At 37.7% G+C, this 14,360-nt stretch overlaps 1 protein-coding gene across 1 annotated transcript in view; it reads right to left on the reverse strand.

Moving 5' to 3' along the window:
* The window catches only part of ntrk2b (neurotrophic tyrosine kinase, receptor, type 2b), a 32,766-nt gene continuing 18,406 nt past the window's right edge, over nucleotides 1-14,360 (reverse strand). The window contains exons 14-18 of the mRNA XM_051894892.1: nucleotides 12,789-12,919; nucleotides 12,476-12,648; nucleotides 11,570-11,810; nucleotides 6,892-7,050; nucleotides 1-6,681 (exon numbers count right to left, since the gene is read on the reverse strand). Coding sequence (XP_051750852.1) covers nucleotides 6,496-6,681; nucleotides 6,892-7,050; nucleotides 11,570-11,810; nucleotides 12,476-12,648; nucleotides 12,789-12,919 — 890 coding nt within the window. The 3' untranslated portion in view covers nucleotides 1-6,495. The remainder of the gene's footprint in view (nucleotides 6,682-6,891; nucleotides 7,051-11,569; nucleotides 11,811-12,475; nucleotides 12,649-12,788; nucleotides 12,920-14,360) is intronic.

Consider the following 14,360-nt stretch of genomic DNA (forward strand, 5'->3'; position numbering starts at 1 on the left):
TTGTAAGACATACCACTTTTATTAAATGCACAGTATTACAAGGAACATTTCCACTGACTGCACAGAAGCTTCTCACAGGATGCACAAGCATAGAGTACTGACACCTAAAGCCATGAGAGATTGAGTCTGCTGGGAGCACGCACTCTCACTCACACACACACATTCACTCACAACCAGTGATCCATCTAAACCAATAAAAGAAAAGGGCAACATAAATGTCTAATTCCCGTTGCCTAAACGGATGCATTTCACAAAGAAATGTTTTAGTGGGATTCACCCAACTGATCACAAAAAGTAAAAAAATCTTGGGTTACAAGATAAATAATGCATAAACAGTGTTCCAGTGCTCAATCACAGTTCTTCTTTCATATACAATGTTAAGAGCTTTTCAGTAATCAAATAAGGATGGGGGGCTCTCTTGGCTCTTTCCCCCTGGATGTGAATCAACCCTTAGTTTAACAAAAAAGGGCGCAGTAAGCGTTGGTAACGTCAAATTGTTTACTACACAGGGGAAAAGGCTAGTTGATCAATTACAGATATTAAAAAAATCGTATTTTCATTATGAACAACTACAGGAAAAAGAAATAATACACTGATACAAAAAATAAACTATATTTACACTCACATATTGCCAGAGGCCCATTAGATGTGTTTTTCTTCTCTTTATAATGTCACACATTTGACATGATGCCTGTTTAAAACAGAATATATAGAGAGAACATACTATTTATATAGACATCTATTAGAACTGTACAGAATGGATTATAAAGTACAGGCTGGCTATTAGAACAGACAGAAATCTGTATAGCAAAAAATGGAGAAAATGCCATGTTTGTTCAATAAAGTCTTCATGTAAAGTCAGTCTGCCACAACAGAAGAAAAACTGCGCAACTGACCGAATACATTTCTTCAATATCTGTAACATTAGCAAATATTCCCCTTCAATGTAAATAACCTCTTTCAGTGCATTTTTTTTTCCTTTTTTTTTTTTTTTTTTTTTTTTTGCAGTGCTTACAATTGTAGGGTGAAAACTACAAAAATATGAGCAGTACATCTATAAAGAAAGTGCAAAGCTCTAAGAGGTCATAAGTCACTGCTCAAAAGATCATGACCGCAATGACCGACACTTGACTCGATTGGACACTGTTCGACAAACTCGTGATGTCGGCTGTTAAAAGTAGGTCCTGCCAATGGACTGTTTGGAAAGATTTTTTTGACATCAGTGTACAAAGAATGATTGATCCTGCTCATGTATATTTACAGTCTAATTGCATATATACAGACGCTTTCAAAGCAACACATCTCCAGTACTTCACACCCTGAAGAATCAGTCAGTTGGTGCAAAATGTGTTGCTGGGGACCACGAGGAGCCCCATCAATCTGAATTGGGAAAAAAAGAAAGAAATTTACTCCTGCAGAGGAGGACAAGTCGAGTACTGTAGCCCTGGAGTTAGTCAACAGTAATGATAGTCAGGTTGAGGAACTCAACGAGATTTAGTTTTGATTGGCCTCAGATGTGTACTTTGTGTAATATTAAAGTAAGCCCTAAGTATGAACAACAGTAATAGTGATGCTTGCCTTAGCAAACTCCACTATGGAAATACCTACAGTGCATTCAGAAAGTATTTAGATTCCTTCATTTTTTTGTTTCACCCTTAAGGTACAGTCACAGTAGTGAAATATCTTGGACAAAAAAATGTCCATTTTCAATAATGTAGTGATGTATGAAATACAGCTCACTAGTCACTAGCTAGTCAGAGCTAGTCACTTTCAAACCAAGCAGCTTTTGATGCAGCGAACTCTGAAATCTGCGTGGGGGAAATCACTTGTAATTGAAGTGACTGGATTTCTGCAAAAATTCACAGTGGTAAATGTGACCTAACCTTTAATCTAAAAGCTTAAGTTTTTTTTACCTCAGTCTACACTCCATACCACATAACAGAACCGTCACATGGGGTGTGCGATTGCACAGGGCTTTTACAACGACCATCTAAAATGAAGAAAGTGAAGACAAACTGATCAACATGAATCATACTCAAAATTGTAAGCAAGCACGAATGATGAATATAGACTACTGCCACCTGCTGGTATAAGCAGTTATTTCCGCTCATGCAGGCACAGAACATAAGAGGAGCTAGTTGGCTGTTGTGTTCAAGCTCACATTTTTGGCCCAAACACAGATGATACGAGGTGACAACACATTCAGCTTTTTTCGCCGCTAATTCTTTAATGTCAGTTTAGTATGTGATGGGGATAACTCTGAATGGGCCTCTCAAATTTATTAAAAATATAAAACTGAAATATCACAATTTGACATAAGTATTCAGACTCTTTGCTAAGACACTTGAAATTTAGCTCAGGTTGCATCCCATTTCTCTGTATCATCTTTGAGATATATCTACACTTTGACTGGGGTTCACCTGTGGCAAACTGAATTGATTGGACATGATTTGGAAATGCACAAACATGTCTATTTAAAGGGATAGTTCACCCAAAAAATGAATATTTGCTGTTAATTTATTCCCCCCTTAGGCCATCCAGGATGTAGGTGACTTTTTTTCTTCAGTAGAACAATAAAGAAGGTTTATAGCTGAAACCGTGGTCCTCGGTTATTCATGTAATAGAGGTCAATGGGTGCCATCACTTTGAGATTCAAAAAAACATATCCAGACAAAACAAAATTAATATTTGCGGCTCCTGATGATACACTGAGGTCTTAAGAAGCAAAACGATCGCTCTGAGCAAGAAACGTAACATTATTTACAACACCTAAGTGCGTTCACAGCAGTCTGAAACACAAGCTTCTTGACGCATAAAGACGTATGAGCTCAAACATTGGGAATTTGTGAAAAGGCAAACTTCCCAACTGAGATCACGCAAGTGAGCGTAATCTTATTTTTATATAGGTTGCGTTTTGCTTCTTAAGACCCCAATGTTTCGTCAGGAGCCACAGGTATTAAAGGGTTAGTTCACCCAAAAATGAAAATAATGTCATTTATTACTCACCCTCATGTCGTTCTACACCCATAAGACCTTCGTTCATCTTCCGAAGAAATTAAGATATTTTTGATGCCTCTATTGCCAGCAATGTCACTGAACCTCAAGATTCAGAAAGGTACTAAAGACATATTTCGAATCAGTGGTTCGGATCGTGTAAACGAAGCCTTGTTCACTGAAATCATGTGACTTTGGCACTCCGAACCACTGATTCAAAACAAAAGATTCGTAAAGCTTCGAAGCAGTGTTTTGAAATCAGCCATTACTAGATATTGTTGAAAAGTCATTATTTTGTTTTTTTGGCGCACAAAAAGTATTCTCGTCTCTTTATAATATTAAGGTAGAACCACTGAACTCACATGAACTGTTTTAAATATGTCTTTAGTATCTTTCTAAATCTTGAGAGGTTCAGTACTGGCAATAGAGGCCTCACTGAGCCATTGGATTTCATCAAAAATATCTTAATTTGTTGTTCTGAAGATGAATGAAGGTCTTACGGGTATAGAACAACATGAGGGTGAGTAATAAATGACATTATTTTCATTTTTGAGTGAACTAACCCTTTAGTTTTGTTTTGTCTGCATGAGTTTTTTTTTGTTTTTTATCTCAGTGACGGCACCCATTGACTTCCATTATAGGAATCACAGATAACTGCAGTTTCAGCTAAAAATCTGTTGTTCTTCTGAAGAAATAAAAAATCACCTACATCTCAGATGACCTGAGGGTGATTTGAAATTAACAGCAAATTTAAATTTTTGGGTTAACTATCCCTTTAAGGTCTAACTAACAGAATATGCATATCAGGGTAAAAACCAAGCCATGAGGTCAAATGAACTGACTGCAGAGCTCAGAGACTAAGCTACAAAAAATCCTGTTGTATTGAAGGTCCCTAAAAGCCCAATGGCCTCTATAATTCCTAAACGGAAGCCTCTCCTCAGTGCAAGACACATAAAAGCATACTTGGAATTTGCCACAAAAAAAAAGCACCTAAATGACTCTCAGACTGAGAAACAAGATTCTCTGGTCTGATGAACCTCAATTCTGAGCAACACATGTGAAGGAAACCAGGCACCTCTTGTCACCTGTGCAATACCATCCCAACAGTGAAGCAGTGGGGGTGTTTTTCGAAAGCAGGGTGGAAACTGGTCAAGGTGGCGGGAAAGCTGAAAACAGCGAAATACAGAGATATCCTTAATGAAAACCTGGCCCGGAGCCCTCAAGACCTCGGACTGATCCAAAGGTTCACCTCCAAACTGGACAATGACCCTAAGCACACAGCCAAGACAACGCAAATGTGTGGCTTAGGGACGACTCTGTGAATGTACTCAAGTGACGCAGCCAGAGCTTAAAATTGAACTCAGTGAATCAAACATCTCGGGAAAGACCTGAAAATCTCTGTCCACCAACAGTGCCCATCCAACCTGTCAGAGCTTGAATGAATTTGCAGAGAGTAATGGCAGAAATTCCTTAAATCTAGGTGCGCAAAGCTTGTGACTTCACACCCAAAAAGACTCGAGGATGTGATTGCAGTCGAAGGTGATTCTGCCAAGTACTAAGTTAAGGGTCTGAATACTTAAATCATTGTGATATTTCAGTTTTTTCTTTTTTAAAAATTTTGGAAAGTTTTCACAAATTTGTTTTTTTCTTTGTCATTATTGGATTAGGAGTGTTGACTGATGTGAATTTTTTTCATAGGGCTGCAACATGATAAAATGTGAAAAAATGACAGTTTCTAAATACTTTCCAAAAGCATTGTATAATGTCATATGATAATGACAATTTTAGTTTCCGTTCAGTCCTTTGTAGTCCTCCTCTGGTAACTTGTATGGTGGGGTTGAAATACAAGTTGAATCGGGACGGTCCCTTCATAGGGTCTTCCTGTCGTGACCTCAGGGACAGTACGACTTGTGCCATTCTCACATGAACATTCACTTCACAGTGCCCACCAAGCCCATCGCTTTGAAACGGACCACAATACATCGAAAACAAATCGATCATAGATGATCACATACACATATTATTTAGCAGTTATTTCGCAGTTGTTACATAAACAGATAATAATGAATAATCAGAGAGCAAATAAAATCCAGCTGTTCAGGCAGGTTTGTTGCATTATGGACAACATCTATGGTTTGTTCTCCCCAGGAACAGTTAAGAAAAAAATTTCAGTCTTTGCAAAGGCAAGGTCCATCAAATTGCAACATGATGATGATTAAGGGCGCCTACACACTAGTTTATGCTATGTCGGCGAACGCTGGGAATTTGTCGATTTTGATGCTCTGTTATGTGACGAAAAGTGGAGAGAATTTTGAATTTGGCTCTGACATAGGCATCCGTAGACCAATGAGAATCCCAGGGAGGCGGGTCCAGTTGTGCTTTCAGAAATCCAATTGACTGTATTTCCAGCTTGATTTCAAACTGCCCCAGTTCTTTCCATCCATCCATTCTCCATATCCATCCATCTTGTCCTATGTAGGGAGAGCCTATCCCAGCATATTGGGCCGAAGGCAGGGAAATACCCTGGATGGATGGCTAGTCCATCAGATCATTTTCTAGTGTGTAAGCACCCTAAGGTTAAAAAAAAAGACAAGAACAGCATCTCTCCCGTTGTTCTTCGAACCACAGTTTGAGAGACAAGTGCCCTTTGAATCAGAACTTCAGCGCATATGGCCAGGGAGCCAAACAAATTCTGAGTAAATACTTCAGTGCCACTGCTGGTGACTTTGTCTCTGTGCTCACTCCAAACACTCTGTGTCCAACCTCAAGCCTCTTCCTAAGGAAAACAAAATGGGAGGCGTCTTTGTCGCTGTGCTTCTATTACAAAGTTTGCACTGAGTTCGATGGGGTGCACTGAGACGTCCAAAAACGCCTTTCATCAACCTCAGCGTTAGACATCAAAACTTGGCACAGAATAGTCTAAAATTAGACCAGATGTGTTGAAAAAAAAATCAAAATGAAACATGAATGGCAGTTCCATGATTGTTACTCGATAATTTGCGGTATGAATAGTATTGCGATCTGCCAGAATGTCGCCAGGGCGTCATCAGCGTTGTGCTAATGACTGGGTCCTCATCAAGTCCAAATTTTGTCCATCTCGATAAACAAATGGTGACAGAAAAACAAGTGTAAACTTTCCCAAACTGACTTACCTTTTTCAAAAAGGTTCTTAAACAAAAGGTCTACATTGTCTCTGACGCATATTTACAACAATCAGATGTTTCCGCCTGTAGACCATTTGGGGTTTTTAGAAAACACAATGATGCAGTACAGATATGAACATGTCCAGACGTGGAAAAACTCAAAGCAATGCACACAGTCAACTTTAAGGCCTTTAGTCTATGTGGTGAGAAGGCTGAAGCACAAGCCATTTTTATGAACACACACACACACACATGTATATTCAATCACTCAAATTATATTCCACCCCTTACTCCATTTATACCATGCATTCACACACTCATTCTTACTAACAATTACACACCCATACTGGCAAACGGATCAGCCCAGGATGTCCAGGTAAACAGGCGATGCCTTGGCCAGGCTCTGGAGCAGATTGTGGATTTCTTTGATGTTGAGTCTCATGTAGGGCTCCCTCTGCCAGCAGCCCAGCATTAGGTCATACACCTCTTTGGGGCAAGTACGAGGTCTCTGCAACACCCGACCCTGTGTGATGCACTCGATCACCTGCAGGAGGCAGCACAAACACGGTCCAGAATGACAACTGAATGGAGGCTCCACTAAGGTGCATCAGTCTGCCTAGAAACAGTAGTTTTTACAAGGTACCAGGTTGAACACAAATGAGGAAGAACTAATTGATGTGTGTGAATAATCAAACTTCCCTCCCTACTTATGAATATGAGATACTGTATGATTAGTTAACATCTGATGTCTTACCTCATTGTTTGAGAGCTGGTACCAGGGTTGCTTGCCATAGGTGAAGATTTCCCAAAGGACCACACCCAGACTCCAAACGTCACTCTCCGTGGTGAATCTCCTGTACATGATGCTCTCTGGGGGCATCCAGCGGATGGGCAGCATGGTGTGACCACCCACCTGATATAAGAGATACAGATTCACAGTGACTGATAGAAGCACATGCACTTATCTATCTCCTACCATTTCAATAATAGTGTCTCTATAATCAGGGATGCACAATATACCAGTACTATATTAGGTATCTGCCAATAATAGAGATTTTTTTTTATATTTAATTGTGAATGCTAACTTGGCATGATTTCTACATTTAGATTACTTTGGTCATCATCTAACACTTAATGTTATCTTTTCTAACACCTAATGTTATCTATGTTAATGGCATCTAATCTTTAAAAACACTAATAATTTTATAACACTGTTAAATATAATCTTTCACAAATGTCATCCCTAATACTTTAAATTTATTAATTACATTTATCATTAGGTAAATTTATTAGTATTGCTGTGTTCTTTCATTGCTATCTCTCAATAATACAATTAAAACAATATTATTTGCATACTAAAGGACTATTGGTAGCATTTTATTTTATAATCCTATTTCATATGTACACTACCATTCAAAAGTTTGGGATCAAACTTTTTTGCGTATTTTTTTTATAGAAATTAATACTTTTATTCAGCAAGGATGCATTAAATTGGTAAAAAATGACAGTTATAATGTTACAAACGACTTCTATAATTTTCTGTTCATCAAAGAATCCTGAACAAAACCAGCACAACTGTTTTCAACATTGATAATCATAATAAGAAATGTGTCTTGAGCAGCAAATCAGTATACTGGAATGATGTCTGAAGGATCATGTGACACTGAAGACTGGAGTAATGGCTGCTAAAAATTCAGCTTTGCCATCACAAGAATAAATTACATTTTAAAATTATTAAAATAGAAAATAGTTATTTAAAATTTTAACAATATTTCACAATATTACGGTTTTTACTGTTTTTTTTTTTTTTTTTTTTTTTTAATCAAATGAGCCTTTATGAACAATAGACTTTCAAAAGAAAAAAATTTACCAACCCCAAACTTTTGAACAGTAGTGTATACTTACTAGTAATTTCAGTAACTATTTAATAATACCATTATGTTCAAACCCATTGAACATAAACCTAAACCTACAGTAAGTACCTGCTCTAAAGTTCATTAGATAGCACAATGAACTTTCTACCCATTCAAAGACCAGAAGAATAGGAATTGTGACTCTGAAAATTATGCTTGCGTAAATTGGAGACACTTCATCCACCCTCAAATTGGTCTTTAACAGCATAACATGAGAGAATTAACTTGATATGAAATATGCAGTTTGTAGGCAATGTCTTATGTAAGTCCACCAGGTGCCTGATGACTGCAGTGTTTTGCCACAATACCTAGATTATTGCAAAACCTAAAACAATTTGACCTCATTATCATGACATTGCATTGCAGGAATCCTGGAGATCATGCAATGTCAAAATCCTTTTTTTCTCTCTTTTTTTTTTTTTTTGTATTGTTATACAGCACAGGGAGCTGATATTCCCTCATCACACACACACACACACACACATGGCTGCTGACACAGCAGAGTGTTTCCGGCTGTGTTGGCAGGATGCAGGTTTGGGAGAGCCCTTCAGTGTCAGATGGTCTGTGCTTTTTCTGGAAGAACTCACTGTGGGGAACTGTTGGTTTTTGAGGCACTTTCATATTTACAGTATTTAATCAGCTGTTCATAGGCATGCATTTAAATAATCATTAGTCATAATAAATCATAATAACAAAAGGAAAACTGCCCTTTGCTTTTAGGTGTTCTTTTTATCCCTATGAATTTGTCAGATCTGTGTTCAACAAATTAGAACATATAAAAAAAATAGTTTTGCCTTTAACTGACAAATGAGAAATGTCAGGAAACAGAAGGGAGAGGTTGGGATCAGGAAATAATAACCCAAGCCAGAATTGACCTTAGATCTCACAAGTGTGCCTAGAGATCTCGGACAGTTTGTTGAACTGCTGAGAAGCAAGAATGCGAAAAGTGTAACACTGCTAGCTCTGTGGCACTTTCAAGTCAATGATCTGCTTGAGCATCCCATTTCTTGACTCAAATGGCATGAGTTTTTGGGACTACCTGTTTATTCCAATGGCAGATACAGATCAAGTGAAAGGAGGCATTGGAGTGTGCACATGTATCATTATCCATAATAACGGTGTATATGTTAGCCTAGCACTAACATGAATGACTGATGTAACATTAAAGTTTGTAAAACAAATCTTGCTCCATCATTTATCATTACTCAAAGTAGTAAGAACGACAGACAATCTGCATTAATGGACGTAATTTTAGGCCACAGCAGATTAGCAGAAATGTTTCAGTAAGACAGTACTAACGTGAGTTAGCCAGACACCTAGCACAATATAAAACACAAAAGTATATATTTTGTGTTACCTATAGTGATGTGTAGCCATCACGGAAGTGGAATTCGAATTCCTGATGACTCGTTTAAGCAGTCCAGAGTTGATTCTTTTTTTGAGAGACAATAACTTTATTTCTGTCATGACAACTCTCGGAGTGTTTGGCATGGTAATGGGTATGACAATGTTGATATGTTTGGTCTTGGCAGAATAGATCTGCTACGCTGCTGCTGCTTTTACTGCTGCTTTATTGACTTTTATTGCTGCTTTTATTGCTGCTTTATTGACTTGCTACAGCCAATACATACACAACACACTGCTGTGAGCAAGTAAGACATGCTGCTGCTGTACAATATAGTGTACATGAATTACCTGTAGCAGATCTATACAGGTGGAGCTGGGGAATGTGGAGGGTTTCTGAAGCGCACTGCAGTACTAAGGCAATGCTACCAAAGTATTTGTTTTAGAGCAGGTTGAGTTAAAGGACCTATAAGCATGCGCATCTAGAGTTTCATGACAGAACTTTGTATTTATCGTGCACTTTCAGCTTCACAACTTTGCAGATCATTTACATTCACAGACAGCTACAGTACACATTGCATGAAAGGTAATATTCGAAAAAGCATAATAGGGGCACTTTAAGAATCAACCGGTGAAAAATTCATATTGGTCAATGATTAATTTGTCCCTTCAATCTATAAGATGGATAATGTTGTTAACCCATTCACACATAAGTTTAAAATATTCTAGCTGACCCCCCAGCATGACTTTTTTTTAAGACAACCGTTACTTTAAAACATATCGCCTTATTATTTCCATGGCAACGTGTCATGCTTGTCATGTGACACACTGCAGCCACAATATTTTGTTTTTCCTTTTTTATTCAAAATATTCACAAACTTAACTATGTCATCAACTACTGTACCTGATATTCCGATTCTCAAATACATATAAGTGAATGTGTTGTGTCGTTTAAAAACCTTTATAATGATCATGTTACCTGATCTATAGGCGCCACCATGTTAGTTTGCGCCGCGATTCAGAGAATCGTATCTGTCAGATTTACAACACTTAAATTCATCCACTTCTCCCGAAATACATGAAAGTTAGTAGCCAGTGAAGTGGGAGAAGAATACAGTAAACTTTATAGTTACCTACACAATGTGTATCTGATATGAATAAAACACATTGCTGCTTCCATAGACATCAGTGTGTATTTTACAAACTATAAATGTATTGTTTTGTATGGTGACAGGGAGGGGACATGTTCGGTTCACTTAGTTTTGTCATGGCCACAACATATTAACTTGTGGGAATGTGATAAGTCATGGCCACGAGATAATTTTGTCGAGGTAACCACATCCTTATGTCAGGGCCACGGGATGTAAAATCATGGCCTCGAGATCCTATAAATATTATTATAGGCCATTTCTGATAATTCTAGGTCACTATTTTGTTTTCACATTTAACTTGTGGCCATGAGAAATAGATGTCGTTTCCACAACATGAAGTCATGGACATGAGAAAAATATATTGTTCCCTCAACATAGGATCTCGAGGCCATGACTTTACGTCGTGTGGCCATGACATAAGGATATTGTTACCTCAACAAAATGATCTTGTGGCCACGACTTATTATCACATTCCCATGAGTTAATATGACATTCCCACAAATTAATATCTCATGGCCACAACATATTATCACGATCCCATGAGTTAATATGTCATGGTCATGACAAAACTAAGAGAACCGAACATGTCCCCTCCCAGTCACTGTAGTTTTGCTAACTTATGTGTATTTAATAAATGTCTGAAACCTAAAATAAACATTATGTGGTTGAAAACATTAAATAGTTGTGAGATATGACAAGTGCTGAGCATGTCCGTCTCTAGTTCAGTGCCAGCCAAAGAGTGAAAACACATTTGAATTTAGCAGTTGATCATGTGACACACTGAACGTTCTAATCACACCGGTATGATCGCACACGTCAAAGGATTATTAATAATGTTGTTCTTGTTTGTTTAAAGGAATTTATTATCTATACTTAATTTTATATAATTAATTTATTCCTGTATGATCATAATGTAGTTATACATTCAGATTTAAATGAAATAAGAAATTTGTAGTAGATTTTGGATTCCTCAGACCAAAAGGATTATTGCAATATGGACATTTCCAAGGTGACCCAAACTTACCCTATAGTAGTCGGTGCTGTACACATCTCTGGACATGCCAAAGTCTCCTATCTTGACAAGCAGGTTCTCTCCCACCAAGCAGTTACGTGTGGCCAAGTCTCTGTGCACAAAATGCTGTGAAGCCAGATACACCATGCCTGCTGCTATCTGCTGAGCAATGTGCAGCATCTGAGGCTGAGTCAACTCCACCAACAAACTCTGCTGTCCGTCCGCCATCAGCACCGCATCTGGACCATGAGCCCTGTGACAGAGAGAGAGAGAGAGAGAGAAGGAGGATGAGAATATGTGTATGATTGAAAAAAGTTGGAGATCAGGGAGTGGATGTCACACAAACACACGTTTACATGAATTATGTTTTGAACTAACATTTGTAAATCCTTAACATGCACTCTAATTATGCACTGTTTTTTTTTTTTTTGGGGGGGGGGTATTTTATTTTCTTGTACCTGTATCCTGTTGTTATTGTAAAAGTTTAGAAATAGAAATAAATTTGTAATCTCACCATTTAAAGCCATATTCAGTTTTTCAGCTTGCTTAGACTTAAACTTTGCAGTTCAAATGAACAGTTTCTTTATTGAAATAATCCATGTTCTTTAGAATTATAAGCTTCACATTTTTTGCCCCATAAACTTCCTTTGCTGTAGACAAATATTTGCTTTACAAATCTGTACGCTTTCCAAAACTTTTTATTTTTTTTTTTATTTTTAGGTAGTTTTGGACCCCACTAACTTTCACCCTAAGGACAAAAGTTAAAAGTCAAATAGTTTTGAAACAACATGAAAGTAGGTATAAAATATAAAATATATATATATTTTAGGGTGAACTATCCCTTTAACTTGTATGTAACCCAGAACATCAATATTTATAAAAACTAAGTGTGGGTATGATAAACGCTCTCATGCAAACCTGAGAAACTTGTTGAGGTCCCCATGTTTCATGTACTCAAACACCATGATGAGGGGGTCACTTTCTACACACACGCCATAAAATTTGACAATGTGATCATGCTGCAAGTTGGTCAGGAGCTCCGCCTCTCGGTGGAAATCTGCTCGCCCACTTTCACTGGCCTCTTTCAGAGTCTGTGAGATAAGAAAGTCATGTATCATCTCTTATATATATATATAAATATACTTGTAGTATTTCTTATATATACATATATATATATTTGAAATTACTTGTGTAATTTCAATGAATGCTTTGTTGTGTGAATATATCTTACCTTAATAGCCACTAAAATCTTCTCTTGGTCAGGAGACAAATTGTAGCATTCAGCCAAGAACACTTTCCCAAAAGCGCCTTCTCCAAGCTCCCTCTTTAGCAGAATGTTGTGACGCTTTATGTGTTGGACAACTGCAAAACAAAGAACACTTATAGTTAAAGAGGACATATTATGCCCCTTTTCATAAGATGTAATATTAGTCTCTGGTGTCCCCACAATGTGTCTGTGAAGTTTCTTCTGAAAATACCCCACAGATAATTTATTATAGCTTGTCAAATTTGCCCCTATTTGGGTGTGAGCAAAAAATGCAGTTTTTGTGTGTGTCCCTTTAAATGCAAATGAGCTGCTGCTCCCTGCCTGCTTTTCAAAAGAGGGAGGAGCTTTAACAGCCCGTGCTTTGGTTGCTCAACAACAACAAAGCTGGAGAATCTCGCACAGCCAAAATGATGATTTTCAGTAACGGTGTTCAGCCTTACATTGTTCAAACCGGAGTCGGACACTGATGGAGAGACTCAGGAAGTTACAACTTTTAGAATGGACGTTTCTGAATGGTTAGTGGATAAATTTATGTAGTTGCTGTGGAGTTGATTCAACTCATCGACTAGCATGTGCCGTCATGTTAATCTTTTGTGCAAAAGCATACCTGTTTGCCAAACAGAGCCATACACACCAGGCTAATGTTTATGATTGCTATCAAATGCTGTAAATGGTCAAATATTTTTTTCCAAAATATCGCTCAGACAGAAACGCTCCTTTTTAGCAATCGAGCTTGCCAGGGTCAACTTGCAGGCTATCCAAGCTAACGAGACTCTAAATAGTGTTCTCTGCTTGTCTGTGCAGCCAGCGACAGAACAGTTAGCATGCTTTGCTCAAACTTTTGCCATGGCGTTAGAACTGGTACACCGTTTTCGCAAAATGATGGTGCCGTGGGTGGAAAAATGCAGATTAAAGGGTGGTAATATTGTAATAAGATCCCCTTCCTATGTCACAAGGGGAACAATATCTGAGCGGCTTATTTTTTCACATGCTTGCAGAGTAAGTCTTGCCAAAACAAAGTTACTGGGTGGTCCTTTTTCACATTTTCTGGGTTGGTAGATGCACTGGGGACCTGATTATAGCACTTAAACACAGCAAAAGTCAGATTTTCATGACATGTCCCCTATAAAACTAGATTTTTACTATTTCCAAAAACATTTGAGTGATGGCTGTTCACATAAAAACTAGGGCATTGTGGGCAGCTGTCAGGGTGTTGCTTAATGATCTATGGGATTGTTTAGCTATTTAATCATCCAACAAGGTGAAAATAAGTTAAGTATTGTTGTTCAGTCATTAAAGTAAGCAAAAAACAGAAGTTTAATACTTTACTACTGACATAATTCATAGAGAAAACATAGGACGGGACTTAAATGGATTGTAAAAAGTAAGCTTGTTTTCTGGAATGGTGACTGTAATGTGATTGGCTTAATCACTGCAGCATGTCCCAGTGTTATTTTAGAATCACTGATATACTAATATAATGTTATTATTATATAATATGTTAATATTTTTATATTTTATTTTCATATTTTCTGT

This window comes from Ctenopharyngodon idella, chromosome 5 (genome assembly GCF_019924925.1).
Source record: "Ctenopharyngodon idella isolate HZGC_01 chromosome 5, HZGC01, whole genome shotgun sequence".
In the NCBI taxonomy this organism is placed as follows: domain Eukaryota; kingdom Metazoa; phylum Chordata; class Actinopteri; order Cypriniformes; family Xenocyprididae; genus Ctenopharyngodon; species Ctenopharyngodon idella.